The sequence below is a fragment of the Arabidopsis lyrata genome (assembly GCF_000004255.2).
Source record: "Arabidopsis lyrata subsp. lyrata unplaced genomic scaffold ARALYscaffold_4, whole genome shotgun sequence".
Lineage (NCBI taxonomy): Eukaryota > Viridiplantae > Streptophyta > Magnoliopsida > Brassicales > Brassicaceae > Arabidopsis > Arabidopsis lyrata.
The window spans coordinates 10,575,992-10,599,019 of NW_003302552.1; the positions used below are offsets into that span (position 1 = coordinate 10,575,992).

General features: G+C 35.1%; 1 protein-coding gene and 1 long non-coding RNA gene across 2 annotated transcripts; one reads left to right on the top strand and one right to left on the bottom strand.

The window, feature by feature from the left end:
- The first annotated feature begins 1,358 nt into the window (after positions 1-1,358).
- Positions 1,359-3,531, top strand: LOC110228958. Its single transcript, XR_002332464.1, has 2 exons — positions 1,359-3,060; positions 3,138-3,531. It is a non-coding gene; the product is annotated as an uncharacterized LOC110228958 (long non-coding RNA).
- A 7,001-nt stretch (positions 3,532-10,532) lies between these two features.
- LOC9315095 (intron-binding protein aquarius) lies at positions 10,533-23,028 on the bottom strand. Its single transcript, XM_021029002.1, is given in 18 exon segments — positions 10,533-10,754; positions 10,836-10,929; positions 10,931-11,142; positions 11,345-11,824; positions 11,827-12,546; positions 12,657-12,760; positions 12,763-12,841; positions 13,324-13,392; positions 13,394-13,582; positions 13,672-13,937; positions 13,940-14,029; positions 14,032-14,168; positions 14,170-14,488; positions 14,491-14,587; positions 19,714-19,776; positions 22,024-22,134; positions 22,312-22,397; positions 22,992-23,028. Coding segments are annotated over 18 exon segments (3,375 nt in total).

Consider the following 23,028-nt stretch of genomic DNA (forward strand, 5'->3'; position numbering starts at 1 on the left):
TAATTTTAGGGTTGATAAGATATAATCTTATCTAATAAATTATCGAATTAAATCTAAACGGAACTATATATATGTATACAATTAAATTGGTATTAAAACGGAAATATAGGATACTATTTAGATTTTTGTATAGATATTTCTTAAAATATCCATTAACGTTATTTTTGGGATTCGCTTTTAGAATAATATAGATTTTCTAGTTTTTTTTGTCATAAATTCGTCATATTTCGTTGCCCAAATCAGAAAATATTACCAAAATAGATTCTTTGTGATATTAAATATGAAAAACGAATTTATTACTAATTAATGTCGTTTTTCTTTAAAAATATTTCCTTAAGTATTTTATCCAGGATCCGAACAGAATTAAACTGGGTCAAAACCCATCCCATTTGAATTAAAAACCAAAATCCCCTGCAAAAATGTATATGTAGGTGGAAGCCCCCTTGGCTCATTGGTTGACCAAGGGTTGATTAATGCTTCTACACCAAGAAGTTTGGGGTTCGAGTCCCAGATATTGCGATTTATTAACAAATTTGCAGATTAATGGAGGCAAGTGTGCAAGAGATCTTCAGCGATGTACAATTATAGCCGTTCGCCAAGATTCTACGCAGAGAAGGAAGTGTCGACGGGTCGTGGATCATTGAAGGTATTCATCAAGATTATGAAGAAGAAAGTGTAGTCTGTCGTGGATCTAATAAGGGTCGGAAGGAATTGTCAGTTGTAGAATCGTCTATGTAACAGTTCTCATAATTTGCAATTAATAATAAATCTAGACGACAAAAAAAAAACTGTATATGTAGATTTCGTTTTAATTTGTTTTCAGGTAGGATTAGCAAGATCCGATGAGCTTTTGGATTTTATGTAGGAAAGTTTCAAATAAGGAAGGATCCAATTGAAAAGAAATTGGGTCAAAATCACAAATAAGGAAGGATCCGAATCAATTATTTCCGGGTCAAAATAATAAAAAAAACCGATCCGATTGAAAGGAACAAAAATATACTTCAAAAATGTTAAGTAGATAAGTAGATAAAGTTAAAGATAAATGTAAATTTTCTTAATTAACATATTAACATTTATCAAGAACTTTATGGATTTTTTTTTAATTTTGTTATTATCCATAAATTCCATATTTTGTAATTATTTAACAAGATATTTGTGGTGATATACATTAGTGGTTTGTTCAGTGTTTAGTTGAATGTTAAAAAATGATAAGAACATATTTTTTTAATAAGGCCCAAATAATTCAGTGACGCTAATAAGGCCCAAATAATTCAATGACTCTAATAAGGCACAAACAGTAGGAATATTCTCTGTTGAAGCAAAACAAGGACCTAACTAATGGCGCCAGCGGAGAAATTACCATCATACTTGGTCGGAGAGATAATATATCGATTGCCAACTAAATCTCTGGCACGATTCAGAGCCGTAAGCAAGACATGTAATGCTTTTTGAGAGGACAAGAGTTTCTCGAAAAGTACTTGGCTCGCGCGCGACGTCAATTCATCGTATGGACCAATTTCCAGATTTGTTCCGCGGGCATCAACGACGACGACGATGACCCCAGACTTGAGGTATGTGAGATAAACTCAGACATTCAAATTCATAGCCGCTTAGGTCATTGCGATGGGGTCTTGTTATCTGACATTTGGAACAAAGGGTTTAAGGTTTGGAACCCTTGTTTAATTAAGACGGAAGAGATTGGTAATGGTAGAGAATCACGACTTCAGGTTTTGTGGCATAGGGTACGATAACAGTAGGCCCGAAATGGGTTACAAGGTTTTTGGGTATGATTTTTATTTCGATACAAGTGGCCAACTCTACCAAAACGTTGCCATCTACAACTGCAAATCTGATGCGTGCAAGTTTATTAGTAATGCCCCTTGCGAATAAGATTTGGGTGTGCCACAGTTAGATAGTATCGTGTCTGTGAATGGGAATCTTTATTGAATTGCTTTTTATTCAGTGGCTCGTCAATATTTCATCTGAAGCTTTGATTTTTCAAAGGAGATGTTCAAGACCTTTTGTCTTCTACCTGCTGCTCGTCAATACTCAAGTCCTCGCAGTTTTCATGGGAGATCGCCTTTCTGTGTTAAGGCAATCTTTTCTTACTAGAAAGATTAAGGTTTTGGTGCCAAGCACAAGATTGACGGGAACCATGAGGCCGTGGCGTGGATGTGGTTCATGACAGTCTCAATACCCAACTTACCGAGGTTCCAACACAAATGTCTCGACTCTCAGCCAAGTTACTTCATCGATAATAGGAAGAGGCTATTTGTGTCTACTTGTGATGAAACAGGGCATGCCTGCATCTACGTCGTCAAGGGAGATTTGTTCAAGAAAATTCCAATAGATTCCATTGTTGGTCTTTTGGCCATCTAACCGCACCTATATTCCCAGTTTTATTTCCGTTCAAAGATCAGACAAGTTACCATCCTAGTTGGTTGGAGAGATACTTTGTAAATCATTTGCTCTATCCAGAGCGGTATCTGAATCTTGGAACGCTTTTTGGGAGGACATGAGTTTCTTGAGGAACTACTTGGCTCGCGCGCACCCTCAATTCATCTTACGGACCAATTCCCATCTTTGTTCGGTAGACATCATCAATCTCGACAACGACACATGATTATTGAGGTGCGTGATATAACTTTTGACATGCCATACCCAATACTTACCAGCTTAGTTCATTGCGATGGGCTCTTGTTATCTAGCATTTGGAAGAAAGGTTTTGTGGTTTGGAACCCCTGTTTAAGACAAAAGAGATTGATAGAGAATCACGAATTCAGGTTTTGTGGCCTAGGGTACGATAACAGTAGACCTCGAATGGGTTACTAGATTCTTGGGGTTGATCTTTGTTTCGATGCTAGTGGCAAACTCTACCCAAAAGTTGCCATTTATGAGTTCCAATCTGATTCGTGGAAGTTTTGAATTAGTGCCCCTTGCGAACAAGATTGGGGTGTGCCACAATTAGATACTATTATTTTCTTGACTAGGAATTTATATTGGATTGCTTATCGTTCAACAACTCGTCAATATTTCATCCGAAGCTTTGATTTTTCAAAGGTGATATTCAAGACCTTTAGTCTTTTACCGCATAACGAACAAGACTTTGGCTAAACTCAAGTCCTTGCTGTTTTTAGGGGAGATCGGTTTTCTTTGTTAAGGCAATCTTACATGACTAGGAAGATTGAGATTTTTGTGACAAAGCACAAGATTGACTGTAATGGAGGCGGCCGCGGTATGGATGTGTTTCATGACAGTGTCAATACGAGACATCCCGAGGTTACAACACAAATGTCTGGGACTCTCAGCCAAGTTACTTTGTCGATAGTAAGAAGAGGCTATTTGTGTGTACTTGTGATGAAACTGGGCATGCTTGCATCTACATTGTCAAAGAAGATTTGTTTAGGAAGATTCTAATAAATTATATGGTTGATCTTATTAGGCATTCTAACCTCACCTATATCCCTAGTTTTATCCCCATTCCTTTCCAACAACCAGGATCGCAAGCTTAATTTTATTATATTTTTTTCATGGTAGTCTCTTGCTTTAGATCACCATCTGATTTGAGCATCTACTAGAGTGTTGTCCCTTAACATGTCAATCCTCTTCATTGTATAAGATTATTCATTTTTGTTGTGCCACATATTTTTTTGTGAGATTTCCTTTCGTTCAAAGATCAGACAAAGTTAACATCTGTGTTGGTTGGAGAGATATTTTGTCGACTGCCAAGGAAATCACTTGCAAATGCATATATATAGTAAACATTATGTTCGATCCAACATGTCTCGATCGGCTTCTTTTACATGATCTTCATCTCTCCACCATCCATGTAGTCCAACACCTAGGCGGTCCACATGGATGGTTTTACAGGAGCGAAATTGAAAGGATTGAGTACCGCACATGTCTAGAGTCATCACACCAATAAAATTCTCATGAGAAGAATAATTTATTAAAATGATATTTAAATGCCAATTCTCATCATATCATAATGTAAAACAAATATTTGAAGACTAATAAAAGAAATTTGACTAGTCGTGCATGCAGATGAATAGCTATAATTCATTTTGGGATCTGCAAGGTGTCGACAAATTTGGGTGGTGAAAGTTTTGATGTAATTAACAAGTGTTGCCTCTCTGTTGTTGGATCAGAGATTCAAAGATTTTGATGTCTTTCGTATTATCCATGATTGAGTCTACTATACAAATATATTCTCACAAATGAATCAACTAGACAAACTGTCACAAATGATTGTCGTCGTGACTATATAAAATATCATGATAAAATACCTGCTCTGTTTTTATCTGACATTTGTATATGATGAGACAGGACAAACATTTTGCATGGTTGGTGTTTGTTTACATCAATATATTACATGGACAAGTCTGATGTTCGCCCTTTTTTTGAGAATCTGAGTTGGTTGTCCTCTGAAGTCTCAAACCATTAACATCTTTACTACAATCTCTAATAAATGATATAATATTAAAACCATAGGCTGTGCATGTTTAAGATCATCATCATCGGTCATCATAAATATAGATATGCTTTTTGTAACTTCTAGATGTAAAAACATTTCTCCCTTTTCTAAGGTCTTTGTCGATTGAGATAGTCCTAATTGTTTCTATTTTTGCAGGAACCCTAGTTTTGTGGCTGTTTCTTCAAAGGTTAGGTGAATTATGTGCATGAAAAAGAAGAACCAGTTACGTTTCAGTATCTATATATATTAAAAGATTTTTTTTTCAAGAAATATAAAAACACTTTGATGTGATTGCAAATCACGAAAAAATTATTGAGATGATAATGAACATTACATGTATATGAATACCATCTAAAAATTGAAATGAAAAGAGAAGAAAAATACGAAAAGAGATGTTATCGGTTAAGATTTTGGGAAGAAAGTCATAAAAAATATAGATAAATAGAACGGAGATGACAATATAGTTCTCTGTGTGTATGTCTGTGTGTGTGGGTGTGGGTGTGGGTGTATTAATAATTTTATTATGATACTAGGTATCGCGGCTTGATGCATATGTTTTATAAAGATAAAATTAAAAATTAGAAAGTATAACTTAAAACTAAATTATATAATTTATATAGAAGATATTTAGGGTTCATGAAGAAAATGTATAATATGTGATGTGAGGCATTGAATGTATATGAGTGTATTTGTCTGTTTAGTGTGATGGAAAAAATATACTTATAATTTATAATAAACGAGTGTAAATTATTAGGATTTGGATGATCATGTATTTATTTGAATTTAAATATAATGCATATTAATTTTATAATAATTTTTCTTAATTGAATAAACGCATATACACAAATTTTGGATCTAAACACACATTAAATCTACGAATTAAAAAAAAAGAAATAATTTTTTTGATGAAGATTAATAAAATATTATTGACATTCTCTATGTAAATTTTGTTAAACTATAGTTATTATATGTAATACTCATTTAGCTCCATAACATATACAACGCAATGAGAAACATATCACTATAATATTTGAAACTTGATACCTCTCTAACATTTTACCATGTCATATATATAGCCATGAATCCAAAATCTTTGAAGCTAGAAATATAGTTTTGTAGAACCAATGATTCATCTTTCATGATGAACAACTTCTTTCTCTTGTCAAGATGTTTAATCTTTCTGAACCACCAGCTTGAATGTTCTCTTCTATATATTTGGTAATTGCACAATAGTTAACCACCTCAAAGTCATGGAACCCGTTTTTTTTCTCCATTTCCAGGAAAACATGTTTTTATAATCTCCTGGTAAAACAATGCATGAAAATGATAAGGTTTACACCAAATAATACATGATATAGCATACTTTATAATATTTGATTGGTAAATTAAATTGTAAAATGAAAAAAAAAAACTCAAAAGAAGAGAACTAAAAGTCAAAAATAGAAAGAGACAACATAAGATTCAAATTAAAAGACAATAAGCAAATCATAATATTTTTAAGAAGACAAAGCAAATAAAAATGTATTGATGGAAATATTTTTATTTGATATTACATGTAAAAGAAATTAATCTAGTGTAGAATTGTGTATCTTAGTAGAAGGGAAAAAAAAATATTTATATCAAATGGGAGTAAGTAACAACTTTTGAGTTGAACGTAAGTTTTGTTTTTAATTCTTACGTTATGATATTAATTATTTGACCATCTCTAAAACTATTATTTGACAAGTAATTTTGCACCATATTCAAAGTTAGGGCCTAGGAGGCTTGTATATAAACGTTGGAATGATTTGTCGTAAACACCCTTAAGTAATTGCTCTTCTCGAAATTTCTTCTTCTTCATTGTTAGGGGTATATAAGTCTAATCGTGTGTTGATCTCTATAATAATGTCCTAAACACCCTCGATTTCGAAATTTTTTGTTCTTAATTGTTATGGGTATATAAGTCTAATCGTGTGTTGATATGATTTGTCTTAATTAATCACCCTTAATTATTTTTTTGTATAGTGTAATCATTGGGGATACGAATTTCATAATGTCTCGACTTTAAGGATTATGGAATCTTAGCTTTAATTTATTTGTTAATTATTTGGATAATTCTATATCTTAGTAGTTAATATTCGTTTTTGTTAGTTTTCTGATTTAGTTTCTAATTAAAAAGCTAAATTTCTTAAGATAATGATTGATGTTTGCCCTAATTTTAAAGCTATATATATTGTTGATCGGCCAGAGAATTATGTATTATTTTTTCTGTGCCCATTAGATAGTTTTCACCGTTATGGTTTTGTTATACAGCTACGATTCTGATGAATCAAATTGTTTGTCATGCAAATATTGTTTTCATTTACCTTTAGAGGTCGTGTGCATATTGTTTGTGTTATTTGTTTTATTTTTTGCATTAGTTCGTTGATTTGTTTTGCTGATTTTTTTTTTTTGGTATGTGTTTCAGTTTTGTATAACGTGGGAGGTTCCATCGACAAAGCTCTCCGACAAAGGTGGTGTTGACGAGCACATAACGTGGTTTGGAAAGGTATTTCTATAGATTTGGTTTGTATATTTTATATATATTTACCTATTTAAATGTTTGTGTTTCTTCCTCTTATCTTATATATTTTATATGCGATTTTATTGCGTTTTATTGTTTAGTATTGATTTTGTAATTAAATTGTCCAATAGATTTGAGTTTATGTATAAGGATTGACATGTTATTGTTTGATTTTCATCTTACCGTGTCTTTGAAAGTACTCGATGAACTCATATCTCGGTTTGAGTCGGTTTATTGGAAACAGGTATTTCTATTCTTTGTATCTAATGTATTGGCTATTGTGGATCAGTTTTAGTTGGATATTATTTTTTAAATCTTTAAATGATGATTTGGCTATTTGAATCTAATTGTCTTATTTCGACGTTAACACTAAAGATCAATACAAAGCAATTATTTATATATTGGTTTTTGTTGTATATATATTTTCGTGATAATCTGATGTTATGGCTTCTCCCAAATGCTTAACATTGGCTTAGGTATCTGCTGGTGCTTCCACCTCCCGAAGATACACAAATGATATGTTTTATTTTAATAAGGTATTTTGTCGACTTTTGTGTATTTATATGTAACGTATAATCGTTTTATGATTACTTTATATTTGTTTCTCCGACGTTTTAGACTACACAGAATTGGCGTAGAAGATTTGTTGCTCCGTCGTGTTTTACGGATCGCGTGGGCTTTTATAAGCATGTATGTTTATTTTCCTTATTATCTTATATGTCGTGTCTTGTATATATGAACATCAAAATATCTTACCATGCTATAAGGTATGATTTTAATTGTTCTGTTTGTTTGTAAATGTTTTGAGTGGTCCGAAGTATTTCATTACGACCAAATATTTTGAAAGAGGTATGTTGTGTGTAGTTTACATATTTGTTAGATTCTATGCCTTATTATTCTAGATGTTTTCGTGTTTTCTAAATTATTTGTTTGTTTATTATTGTCTACTTATTTTTTTGGGTTTTTTATTATTGTAGGGGACTGTAATTGGAAGCAAAGTTAGGCATTACAACAGTATCTATTTGTTTTTTAGATATATTGCTAAAGGTAGGGATGTATCTGTTGATAAATACGGATCATACCCTTTGGTGTTTGGTATTGATCAAACCGTACCAGATGTTGGATCGGAGCCTATCTTTGAAGACTCGGATGATGCGTAATTATTTTATTTGAGTTTGTTGCTATTTATTTTGTTTTCTTGATATTTTATTTTTAGTTAATGGTGATTATTTTGGTTTTGAAATTTATATTGGTCTTACTCATTATATAATGTTAGCGATGGTTCGAATTATTCTTATTAGTGTTATCTATCTTAATATGTTGTGAGTTTCGTTTTGTGTATAACCTAGAGATTCGCATAGTTATTAATGTTTTTTTGTTGCTATTTTTGTGTGTTATATAGTTATTAGAAAAAAGTTTTTTTTTTAAAAGTTTTAAAATTTGTAGATATGACTGCTTAGCCCAATTTCCACCGTGTATGTGCACTGTATATAGTTGTTTCATTTAGTTCGAGGTTTTCCATCTTTCTCTGATTTCTAAAAGAAAACAGTGGGTTTGGGCGGTGGTTTCATTCAAAGATGTCCGAGCAAATCTATCTTTCGAATCTTGCTCGAGGTAGGACGATTAAGTATGTTCGGGTGAAAATTCTGAGTCTTTGGAGGGTTCGCAGCCACAAATTTAGGTGTAAAACAGAAATGCTTCTTGTCGACGAGCAGGTCCGTGTGTCTTTGTCTTTTTTTTCTTTTTTTAGTTAATTGATGTTTTAGTGGATCTACTAGATTATTTGATAGTTTTGCTTATTTTAGTATAAATCCTTAAGGAATATTTGTCTTTTGTTTGTAATTTGTTGTTTAGTCATTTTAAGAAATATTTGTCTTTTGTTGTTTTGCATGTACCTAAGAGACAAAAATTGAGGGTACAATCGGTCGTGGTCCTTTCAATGTTAATATGAGGGAGTTAAGAGAAGATGCGTGGTACAGTATCTCTGACTTTGTTGCTTCTGTTCCGATCCAGAAGACTCCGAACACACTTCATGGTAATTAATTTCCATGTGTACTAAGGAAATAATAATCAGCAATTGGTTTATTCATATTTCACGAAAAATGGAAATTGTTAAATCTCACAATCTCTTAATTACTCATCATCATGGTAATTAATTCTCAACATTTTTAATAGCTAAAGATTAATGTTTTTTCTTTCTAAAACATGTGTTTGATTATTTTTCAAAAAGTTGTGGTTTCATGAGCTTATGATCCAGCAGAGACGCAAGGCTTGTGAACAAGATTTTGAATAAGGAGAAGAAGAAGAAAAGCATAGAGAATTTGAAGGTTATAGTGGAGATCTCTTGCAAAACTTCTCCAAACCATTTGATTGTTGTGAGGAAAGCTTATTGTTCTCTCTTTCACTCATCTCTTGAAGAACACATTGCTTCTTCTCTGCCTTTTGAGGTGGCTATGCTACGTGAAGACTGATGCAGAGGTAGCTACTATTGAGGCGGCTATGCTACGTGAAGCCATAGAGAAGAAACAATTGATGAGGTTCAGATTCATGTTTAGTTTCTAGGATTTAATTTTCTCCTCTTGAGATATTTATGACATGTTGTGTTGGATGGACAAGATGTTGATGGATGTCCGGGAGATGCTCATCTGTGAAGTCTATTGCAGATGGCAATCTTTTGTATTGATACTTCTGAGAAACACTTTGCAAAGGTACTAAACATTTGAGCAAGAGTAGATCATCGAAAGTATATATTATACGTAATTAATGTATAGTATTGTTCGGAATATGCTTTTATAATTAGTTACCATAAGTACAATCAGATTTTATTTGATTTCCATAAATATTTGATTTTAGTTCGATTTTTCATTATTAATTCGAATTTATATTCCAAAAAAATTTCAAAGATCCAATTTCAGAATTTCGGGTCAATTTTCTGATTTTGATCTGACCCATTTTCATTTGTACTTCTCTTTTAATAGTATAGAGATGCATTGTATCCCAACTCCAGTTAGAATTGTTTGAAAAATAATCAAATTTCTCTTGATTCTTGCATTTTTAAATCAAATCAAATCCCTGTTTTTAATTATGTTTTCAAAATCTACATAACAAAAAAAAAACAAATGAGTCAAAAACGGCTCACACAGATCATCATCACCTCTGCTTTGCTTTAGTCTGGTCTTTGGAGCGAAAAGACTTAGCGTATGTAAAAGACTGATATTACCTTTTGTGTCACGACTATCCTCTCTGACTCGTCGTTAGCTGAGCTCAACCTTGTTTTGGATGATTAATAAGACACATTACTACTTTACTCAAAATCACGTACCAAAGAAGAAGGATAAGACAGCTTGAAAACTCAGTATATGCTACCTTTTTCCTCCTGAATTGAATTATATAGAATTTACTCAAACTCAGTAAAAATTTCTTACAGTAGCAACAAACTCTCTCATGTTTCAAACATTAACTCACTTTTTCTCACCCTCCGAGTGAATAAATTTGCTATTCCCAGTTTGATTTGTCCTAATTTTTCTCATCAGCCTTTCCATTCTCACTGCTAAATCCATTATTGTCCACCTCCTTCGATAATTCACCGTCTATGTCTAGAGCTTGGTTTAGCTGCTGCATATTTCTCTCAGATTCATCACCGTCTACAGCTCCTACTACTGAATCACTCTCCATGTCGTGATTACCATCTTCCGTCTGTGGCATGTTGTTCTTGTATCGCTCCTACACTCCTTGTGCCTAACCAATGCATGAAACAAATCAGTTTCCAAATTAAAAAACAAAACTTTAGTTATCCAAGCAAGTAGATTGTGTCGTTACCTGGTAGAACTGGTTCATCCTATCGTGAACTATGTGTGCCAGCTCTTCAACATCATGAACGAGATAAGGATTTCCAACTTTCTCGACAGCACTAATTGAGTCTGAGCCGCTCGGGTCTTTGAAGAAGTAGTTGAAATGTTGGTTGCAGCTCATAGCACTGTTCAAATAGAGAACAGCGGCAGAACACATACAAACCGAGCCGAGCACGTGACATTGCAACTACCAACCTTCTTACATCACGTAGATGACCTACAAAGCGTGTCCGTACAAGAGAGAGCAATATAAAATCATTCTGTTGTCCACTGTAGTCACCTGAGGAAACAAAATTAGAACAGTCAAAACACATAACTAACTCTGAGATAACTTTCTTAGGGTGGGGGCATTGCATACCAAAAAACCAAAATTGCAACCAAAATGCCTAGATCGAAACCAAAACGAAATGTCTTTTATTATATGCACATAATGTACTATCTCTTCTTCCTACAGGTAGATCCCAATACAGTCCATATCATATCAACAACTAATAAAAATACTTGAGTCGGATATTTTACCTTGCTCGGAGGGCCAATGAATGGATAGGGAACACATCGACGGTTGATAACATCACAGATTAAGAGCTTCTGACCATTAAATGTTGTCAATATTGATATCTTATTCACAGGATATCCTAACAATCTCATGTATATATAGACACTGACGATACATTCAGCTTCTCCCTGATTTTGATAAACCCATGGAGATGGTGTCAATTCTCCTTTCCCCTCATAGTCAGGCACATTCACCAACTGATATTCATATGAGAATCCAGTATTTGCTCTCTGGAAGATGGGTGCTTTCTTAACAATGGAAAGGTCTCCTAAATCCCTGTATCTCCAGTTGTAGAGTTTGGCTAAGCTTGGCCTGGCTCTACCTTGAGCATTGAGCTCAATATAAGGAATACCAAGACGAACAAACCTCGTAAACAAACACTGATCCATGTGACTATCTTTCTCTGGAAAGCCATATTCTTCACCACGGGAGGCAGCTGGTGGTGATCACCAATCAATATACAGCGCTTGAGTCGTGCATGACCACCATCTTCTTGCCTCTGAAGCAACATTGGTATGAAAGTCTCAATTTCCAAAATTTGAGCACTATCTTCCATCAATGAGTTATCATATTTGAACCCTAACTGAAGAAAATCTCTCCTCTTTAATGCCGCATGAGTACACATCATTGCTACAATCTTTGCTTGTTTGGTCATCAGATAATTTGCTCTATCAGCAGTTGACTTGAGTAGTTCAAAGGCCCTACACTCTTCTAGCTCTTGGAACACAGTCTTGATATGAGAGAAACAACCTTTAGCTGCCCTCATGTCTTTCTCAAATGACTCCCCACTAAATACAGGTTTAGGGGTGTCTGAGAAGAAATCTTTGAACGGGAAGCCATCTCGAACAAAAGATTGTTTGTCTTCATGTCCTGCACAAGCAGCGAGAAATAGCTCCCAGCGCGAGCATATATGAAGCAACCAGAAATACCCAGCTGTTTCACAAGTATATCCTACATCCTCTGGAAGCTGAAGAGATCTTGCTAGTCTCTCAACCTCATTGAGCAGTTCCAGACGCCGAACAAGCATGGCAATGACACGGCCTTGTCTGCTAAAGTCAAGATCAGTAGCAAGCTCTTGTTCACCTTGACCTAAACGCAGTAGATACCGCGCTTGTACATCCCTCTGAAAAAAAGAAATCCATGTAGCATTTGACTCTCAGAACTCCGTCAAACATGTAGAACATTAAACATGACTCCACATAATAACAAAAGCAAAGAAGATGCCAATAGTACCCCCATTATCTTCTCAAAAAGATCATTCAAAGCCTGATTTGAATGAGTGATTGTTAAGGTCCTCCGAGAAGGACAGTTGTGGTATAAAACATTCAAAATTTGCCTGTTGTATCAGTCTTTCCGGTACCTGGTGGACCAACCACCATAGTTAGCCCAGGCTGAATACCAGAGATAATTGCTCCAACCTGCAGGAAAATAGTAGGCATGGACATGGTTTAGTGACAACCTGCAACAAATATCCAAAATTTGAATCCAAACCAAATGTTTTGGTATATTTTCTCATTCTCATCCAAACCATCATGAGGGAGAAAAGTGCTTTTGAACATTAGGTAAAACTTTCTCCAAATAAAATATAATTGTGTGGGAACAATATTGACACCCGATCAATGACCAAATGATTTACTTTACAATGGAGATAACATGTGCAAATTTTACATGGGTTATAAGTGTCAGGTACCCAACACAATAAGGCGACATAAAGATGATGAATAGTATTCTTGTATGACATGACTCTTCTGTAAAGGTAGTAAAGATTCTAAGATAATAAATTTGTCATCATTCAAGAAAAGAAAAAAAAGAATAACAAAAAGTTGACGAGTATAGCACAGCACAATTATATAAAAAGCAAATTAGCATACTGCACTTAAGATGTAGAAATAAGTAGAACCTGCGTAGGTGTAAATTTAACTGAGTTCTGCTTCGGCTGGTCCTGAGGATAACGCCCTGGGTCCGGTTGAGGTATATGCCTCAACAATAAGTTTCTCCTTCGGGGAAGCATCCACCATATTAACATTGTCTGCTGAATTGACTTCAGATATCTTGTTTCCAGAAATAGCAGCATTTCCTTTTAGTGTCTTTGGAAGAGTGATTCGGAACGGAGGACTTGGATCCAGAGCTTCAGCACCTTCAGCATTGATGAAAGATACCTAATATGCACAAATTATTAGAGACATGGAAAATGAACCAGTTCTAGTGTTCCAGATCACATCATATACAAAAGAATATAATTACTAACCTCATAATCTGGAAAACTTTCACTGAGATGATTTGCATTAAGGAAAGTATCTTTGAAGTCCACTGTTTCCAACAGGTTTGGCATATTAGGCCACTGTGCAGCAGAAGGGTTGCCATACCCAAGAAAAACATTATGCAACCACTCCGGCACAATACAATATTCATTCATGAGATCTCTGATAGATTCCAGAATAGCCTTGAAGTTGTTCTCCTTTGGCTTCCTCATTAGCACATTAAATGTGCTATACACATCCTCAGCACCTTTTCAGCAATTTCTGTAACATCTAAATGACACTGTGCAGTATCTAAAGCGACAGTCGCAGTCCTCATTTCACCTTTTGGGGGCTTCCATTCATCAAATTACCCTCCTCATCGCGGATATCGATGATTTCACAAACACGAACATACTGAAGCCCGAGCCTCTGTGGAACTGTAACTTTATCAGCTTCCTCAGGACTTAATAGCTCAAATGAAGGGCGTATACAAAGCAAAAACAATGTCATGCTCTTTAAGGGAATTCCATTCAGATCTTATCTGCGTTCTGTAACTCTTAATACTGAAAGTAACTTCTGCAGTCACAGCCGAAGGCTTTTCTTCTCCAATATTAGGCTGTTTCACCTGAGCGATTTTGAAATCATTAATAGGAACCGCCATTTGTGCAAGAAGTTGTGGTACAGCTTCTTGTATATCTTCACGAATCTGATAGGTGGATTCTAGACGGAAGAGGTTGAAGTTTCTAAGGAGATAATCATGGAGTGTTAGAAACTGAAGATTAAGCTTTGAAAGAGCAAGGCAACCTTCCCCAGAATAGTTAATGCTGGAATCACACTTTCATCCCACATGATTTGCTCATTTGGGTACAAAGGCAGAGCGTTTATTGCTTCTTTCTGAGACTGTTGCTTCTCAAAAGAGGAGCACTACAGGAAAATCAGGAATTGATAACGTCCAGAAAACGCTATTTATCGCTAGAGTAGCGTATTTAGAAACGCTATATCATCGACCGCGACAAAAGGTAAAGGACCTATCATAGCGGTTTTCAGTTATGCTACTGTAGTTCTTTTTAATATAGCATTTTAATATATGCAATTGTATAGTTTACAATAGCATTGTAATTATGTTATAATTTATTTCATTTTACGTCATAATTGATACTTATATTGTAGCATTTTTTTGGTTTGCTATAAATTGAGATGTTATCTATTGTTCTTAATGTGGACCTCTGTAATGAATTCATAAACCTGAAGATGTTTCATAATAACCAAAATACATTTTTCAATCCAATAACAAAGTATAGTCATACTGAACACAAACACAAGTTCAAATGTAAACGAGTTTGTCATTTGGCCAAGCTATTATACTACCCAAAGCATCAGCAATGATTTTAATTTCTGAATTTGCTCTCCAAACTGGTGCTTCATCAATGGTAGGGACATCAACCCATACCTTGCTTGCATTAAGACCCAAGGGGACATGATGAACTCTATCTTCTGGATTTGATGATAAAACTCGACCTTCTGCAACCTTTTTTCCTGATCCATTGCAATCCAAGAGGATGCACTTCTTTTTCTCATTCTTGCTGTTGTTAGAGCTGTTACTAACACTCTACAACAGAAAAATTTCAGACACTTAATCACAAGTCCATTCCAACAACAAATCATTCAGTAACTAATAAAATTCCAGAAATATTATCACAAGTCCAATATTTCAACAACAATCCAGCATATCATTTTTAAAACTGAGAAGATTTAGAGTCTTACCCCAGGAGACTGCCTTTTTGAACTCGTTCTATCCTTGCTTGCTTCTATATTAGCATTTTGGCTATTATGGATTGGCCATGGGTCATAATCTTCTGCATCTGCAGCCTATGGAGCAATGTACGAAAAACAAAACCAACAGTACATTAGTTATTAACATGTTCAACTACATGTTATGCTAAAAAAACATAACCAACAGTACTAGAATATTAAATCTTACCGATGAAGCAACAGTCTTATTTGGTGGAGAGTTCAGATCATTGTCCAAAATGAGCTTATCAAGTTGCCATGCAATTTTTGTTCCAACAGCTTGGCCAAGTGTGGTAACAGTTGTCGTAGGCCTCCAAACAGATGCTTCTGCATCTATAACTGACTTAACCAAAATAGCACATGCATTACGACCAAGTGGAATGCGTCCAATCTTGTAATTTTGTTCAGCTGAGCAGAATTCTCCTTCTCCAATGATAACATCATCAGGTGAACACCAGTCCAAAATCTGACACCTAGGTCCTCCTTTGGAAAGATCACTAACCTCAGAATTAGAGACACCATCATGTGGTTTCTGATAGAAAAAGAAAAAGAACAGTTAAAAAGCAATGATAGTTCAAGAACAATGATTTGAAGATAACTTACAATAATAAAGAGTATTTCATCAGCAAGTCAAAGTAAGTAACAATTATTAGTTTACAAAGATAACTTACTCAACATATGGATTTATCACTGCCGTATTCATTAACACATATCTGTGAGCAATGTCACACTCTTTATCAGATAATGTAACATCTTTAGCCTTAAGAATTGGACGCCCTTCAAGTATATTCTCATCTAAATCAACATCTTCATTACGATTTGCAGACTCTAGAACTGGTACAGATGACTGGAGAAACTCCAAGCAAAAACCAATACATTCAGCTGCCAAATATCCATCTGCCATACATGCTTCTGGCCTTGCATAGTTCTTGACATACGACTTTAGTGTTTTCATGTACCTAAGTATCAATCAAATAACAACTATGTCAGATATTTTATAACAAAAAAATGTAATATCAAAAGAGATAAAAAAGAAAGCTCTTTACCTTTCAAATGGATACATCCATCTAAAGTGTACCGGTCCACCCAAACGTGTCTCTCTTGCTAGGTGTATAGGGAGATGGAACATTATATCAAAAAGAGAAGGAGGAAAAAACCTTTCCATTTGGCACATCGTCTCAACAAGCTCAGACTCCAAAGTTATAAGCTTCTCCGGATCAATTACACGCTGACATAGTCTACTAAAGAAGTTGCATAATCTAGTAACTACAGTCCTCGGTCCTTTGGGCAGCAATCCTCGCAATGCAACAGGTAACAAGTTTTGCAGAAGAACATGATGATCATGAGACTTCAAACCACCAATTAGAGGAGGATCAAGTGAGACACAATTGGCGATATTTGCACAGTAGCCATCTGGTCCTCTGAATTCGGATAGACTCTTACAAAATATCTTCTTCTCTTCCTTGCTCAACCAATAAGCAGCAGGAGGCAAATATGTTTTCTTCCCACGTTGCTCAGCGTGTAAGTTTTTTCGAATCCCTATATCTTCCAAATCTTGTCTTGCTTTCAAACCATCTTTTGATTTAGCATTGTGCATCAAAAGAGAAAGAATGGCGTCAGACACATTCTTTTCTACATGCATAACGTCGATGTTGTGACGGACCGGCATATCCTAACACGTCAAACAAAACAAGAAATAATGGTTAGAAAATTATAAGAATTTTAAAGTTACTTGACACATTAATGTTGACAGAGAACTAACCTTCCAGTAAGCTAATTCAAATAGTATAGACCGTTTCTTCCACCTCCATTGGTCAGCATCTTCTTCATATTCTTCATGGGTAAGCTCCTCCTCTTCACCAATATCTAATCTTTTCCTTTTCTTCTTCTTCTCCAAAAGTTTCCCGAATTCATTCTTGAAGTCCCTAAGCAGCTCAAAAATCTCAGCTCCTGTTTGAACTCTATTAGCAGTCCCTTCTTCTATTGTATTGTCAAACCAAATTCTTCGGCGTCGGTAAGGATGCCCAGGCCTAAGTCGTTTCCTATTGCCCAAATAGACGTGCTTTCGACTAAACTTCAGCCATCTAAAAGGAGTATCCTTTCCACATACATTACATGCTTGTTTACCTTTTACCTTACAACCAGCCAAAGTTCCCAAACCTGGATAATCGCTGATACTCCACAATAGTATAGCTCTAAGTGTGAAATTCTGCTGGGATAATGAGTCATATACCTGGATACCTTCATTCCACAATTCATTCAGATCATCAATCAAAGGAGCAAGATAAACATCGATGTTGTTACTCGGTGCAGTTGGTCCAGGAATCAGAAGGGTTACCATTATGTTTTCTGACTTCATACACATAGTTGGAGGCATATTATAGTTGACTAAGAACATTGGCCATGTGCTATACTTGGTGTTCTGGATAGCAAACGGATTCATCCCATCTGTAGATATACCAAGTCGAAGGTTTCTGGGGTCTGCAGCAAATTCTAGCCATTTAACATTGACTTGTGCCCAAGTCAATGAGTCCACAGGGTGTCGCATTGTTCCATCTTCAGAAGCATTACTGAAATGTCATTGCAAATTCTTAGCCATTATCTTCGATCTAAACATCCTCTTGAATCTTTCTTTGATAGGGAAATACCTGAGTACCTTTGATGGAATCCCATTCTTTGTCTCACCAGAATGCTTATCAATTTCCCATCTTGAAGCACCACATCTTGGACAGCTACTCAGCTCCTCGTACTGCTTTCGGTAAAGAATACAATCATTCTTACAAGCATGTATAACATCATAACCAAAACCAAAGATCTTCAAGAATTTCTTGACCTCAGATGTGGTTGTTGGAAGCACATTACCATCAGGAAGCATGTCATGAACCATATTCAAAAGCTGATCAAAATAATTCTCTGAAATCCCACTCTTAACTTTAATGCGGTAAAGACCCATGATTGCTGCAACTTTGGTGTAGTTTGGGCAGCTCGAGTACAGAGGCGTTTCTGCATCCTCTAATTTCTTCTTAAACTCAGATTCTTCTTCACATTCAACCACTTCAGGCTCTTCTCCATTCTTATTCTTTGACTGGTCTTCATTGTCAAAGAAGGCAGACCTAAACAACTCATAGGCTTCTAACTCAGCATGTTGATCATCAACTGTCTTCTCATTCCGTGTCTCTCCATGAATACTCCAACAAGAATTCCTCTTGTACTTCTGATCCATTCCTCTAATTACCAAATGATCCACTATTGTGTTTATATCTTCATGGCACACATTCCGGCAATCGATACAAGGACAAAACAACTGCAGAGGATTACCCAACCTCTTTGCTGATGCATACACAAAAGCACGTGCACCTTCCTCATACTCAACGCTTGCCCTGTAACAAAGTTAGATTAGCATTAGATTCTGACCAAAAGTAAAATACATATACAAATAAGACATAGAAAGAAATCATACCTCGGAAGCCAAACCCAAGCCTTGTCCATGTTACAAAACCGCAACAGCTCCCAGACAAAGGTACATAAGCAAATCAGACAACACAAAAAGAAATCATAAACCTAAATCGAAACATAAATCGAAACACTAAAACAAACAAAACCCCTAAGAATTTAACCCCAAATCGAAACCCTAATTGAAACAAACAAAAGCCCTAAGAAATTAACCCCAAATCGAAACCCCAATTGATGCGAAAACCCTAAGAAATTAGCCCAAAATCAAAACCCTAAAGAAATTCTCTCTTTTATCGAAAATCTCTTGTAGAACCAAAAAACAAACCTTCAATCGAAAACTTTTTCTTCAGTCGTTTAGGAGACAGATGTAAACATGCACGAACACAGCAGCGAGAATAGAAGAATAGCTTTACAAATCAATGTCGATGAGAAACCAGAGGGAGATTGAGAACAGATAGTGAAAAGGAGAGTGGAGGAAGATGAAAGAGTATTGAGAGGGAAAACGAGAGAGGGAATGAAAAATATTTCTAAGTGTTAAGAGCCAAAAATTTCGAAGTGTTAAGAGCCAAAAATTTCTATGTATTGAGAGCCAAAAATCCAACTAATAAGTTTTTGCCGCTCTCACATTATACAGCGTTTTTAAAAAATTCTGCTATATATTCTAAGCGTCACTATTTAATTGATTTAGGTTTATGATCCATAGCGTTTATAAATTTTGAAACGCTATTAAAAACTTAAACATAGCAAAACATCACTAAACGCTATAATTCACTGCTATCAATACCTAAGTTTCCTGTAGTGGAGACGACGACCTCAGTCAGAAAATCCTTACTATCTGCCCAATAATCATGTCTTGAAACCAGTTTGAGCTGCACAAAAGCAAATGAAAATGAGAACATAATTGTCATATGTGAATTTCTAAGGCAAACAAAAGTATATTTAAAAAAAAAAACTAAAATTAGCACAGCAAGAAGCAAATACAGTTACATAAGAATATTGATTTTTAATAGCATTGAAAGATAACGTTTTATATAGTTATGCTATCGTTGACTTACCTCTAACTTTTCGATAGCGTTTTAAATTTACAAACGCTATGATATCTTCTCGTATAATTTTTTGAGTTTTTTAATTTTGTAAACATGGTCTGTAATAGCACATATCATATTGAAACGCTAAAGAAGAGTTAGCGGAAAATAAAATTATTCAATGCCGCCCTTAGAAACTTGGGCTCCAACGAAAAAGACTAAAATATGGGCTCCAATTAAAAGTTTATTTGACCTAATTTTTTTCCCTTTTGCTCTATAACCTTTGACATTCTTCCCCTTTGTTTGATTTTAGATATTTCTTCGTTTTCCCTTTTGTTTGCTCTCTAGTTCTTTCGTTCCTATTTGCTCTCTCTTTCGACTTTTGTTCTCCTCTCCTTCTCTCTTCTTTCACTGTATCTTAGTATCCTTCCTCCTAAAACCCTAACCTCTCGCATCCATCGCTTATCACAAAACCTCGCCGCCGAGCAAGGATTTCCAATCTGAGTCTACAACCAAACCCTAGATCTTGCCTCTCAACAAGGACTGCTCCAATCGATGTTCAATACTTTGCTCGCAATTTTGTTTTCTGGATCTAACAACCTAGATCTGTCATCATCCTTGTCAAAGCCAGAGCTCCCATTAACCAACCAGCTTCGCTCTCTCCGAATACATGGAGCAACACGACACAGAAAATGCTTTTTCCCAAATGTTCAATTGATTACTCAGATGGCTCCTATTCCTTACCTCTCACCAACCGTGAATTTCAGGTTTGCTATTTCTCTAATTCCAGATCTAAAATCCCTAACATTATCAGTGATTGAGAAGCTTTGTTTACAGTGATTGAGAAGCGTTATTTATCCCTTTTACTCGCTTTTGATATAGGCTATCATCATCACCATATAACCCTTTACATTTCTCTGCGATTGGTTTCTTATGGGTCGGTTTCAGAGTTTTCGGCTTCTTCATTTAATTTTATGGTCATATTGTTCTTGTTTTTTTTTTATGGTCGTGTTGAGATTTTATCAAGGAATTAAGATATTAATTACCGTTTGGACTTCCACGTTTGCAGATGGCTAGCAATATCATCTTGTTCAAGGATATTTTTGTTGTCGATAAGCTGTTGATGGCAAAAAAATTGATAAAGGTATATACTTTCTTAACTTCTAATGTTTGTTCGCAGTTGTTTTGTTGGTTTAGTGCCTTGACCATGTGTAATGAATTGGTTTTACAGGGGCTTTTTGTTAAATGGTGATGTCAACTAGAGAAATCAAGATTGTGAATACACCTTGGTGAATATATGTATCTTTAGACGTTTCCAAATAGAAAACAATTATGATATGTATTGTTGTTCTTAATTAAATACAGATCTTTTTGGTTTCTTATTAAGAATTATTATTATTACAATTATTGACTATTTTGGGTCTTTGTAAAAATGATATTAAAGCTCTTATTAATAAAATTTAAATTCAAAATTCAAATCCATATATTATGAATAATAGTTTTGATAACAAAATTGAAGTGTTATTGTAAAGTATACAATAGCATATATAAATCTGCTATTAATATTTGAATTTAGATAGCAAATACAAAAACCGCTATCTAAAGTGTCTGACCTATTATGACGGGCGCAGATATAGCGCTTGTCAAAACGCTATGGAATAGTTAGATAGCGTTATTCGGATGCTACGAAAAGCCATTTTTCTTGTAGTGATATTTCCTTTCTAATCTCCACTGGCACAAATACATCTCTTCACTGATTTCTCACGCTACTCTATGTAATACTGTAATGGGAATTCACACAAGTAGATATATAACGTCTACATTTGTGTCAACCCATAGATCTTTTAGCATGTCAACTTAGACTTTGTATTGTGATTTTGCTAACCATTTTGCGGATGATATTCACTGAAAGCTCACAACTATAAGACCCTTAGCAAAATGAAAGGGGCAGAAAAGATATGATCATCATAGAATTGCCTTAGCAAGATTCTATAATGATATCCTGAATTCCAATGCAGAGTTTGTATTTAGATGTGCAAAGTTAATATTTTCACATGTGAACCTACAAGAATAAGCTTTCCAGATGTATACCTTTGAGCAGACAACATCCCTTAAATCTTCAAGAGAAAGCACCGACAATCTCCTCCGGAGATCAGAACTCTTGTGAACCGAACCAATGTTAGCCAAAGACAGATCTCGCAACTGAAGCAAACCAGATAAAAACAAATGTGAGAATTTAGAGAAGCCTTCCCCAAAAAAATATTAGAGAATAAGGAAGTGAGTTGATCGATGACTTCAAAATCCAACAGTAACATAACAAAAATACCTAGTACACAAAACTACCTATCTATTAATTAACCATGATTACCAGGACAATACCTTAGGTATTTTCTTAAAGGCAAGTAGCTGAAACGCCATAAAACAATCGTAATGAAATTGAAGTGCTTCATCATCAGAAACTATTGCTAGAGAGTTTTATATAATCTTGTTGATTAGTTTTTTATAATCTTTTAAAGTCAAAAAGTAATATATATATATTGTCTCCAAGGTGCTATGCACTAGGTTGAAAAGATTTTTTATCCATGATAGTGTCGGACGCTCATAGAGCCTTTGTTTCGAAAAGACTCATATTGGATAACGCTCTTCTCGCTCAAGAAATTGTTCATGCTTTACAGGATGCGATGAAGAATTCATAGCCATTAAAACCGACATGTCAAAGGCGGAAGATAGAGTGGAATGGAATTTTTTGAAAGAACTGCTTGTACGCTTGGGCTTTTATATATGATTGGTCCAATGGATAATGAGCTGTGTACGATCGGTCTCATATTCTGTACTCATTGACGGATCATCCTATGGATATATTAAACCAGAGGGGTATTCGACAAGGCGCCCCGCTCTCGTCTCTTCTCTTTATTTTTGCGCTAAAACATTAGTGCATATAATGAATAAAACGGAGCAAGATGGCCGCCTACCCGGAATGCACCGGCCTTACGCCAAACTGCCCGATCAATTCAACATCTTCTTTTCGTGGATAATAGTTTGTTTCTATGTAAAGCTACCTTCAAAGAATGTAATAAATTTCTTAGGTGCCTTCAT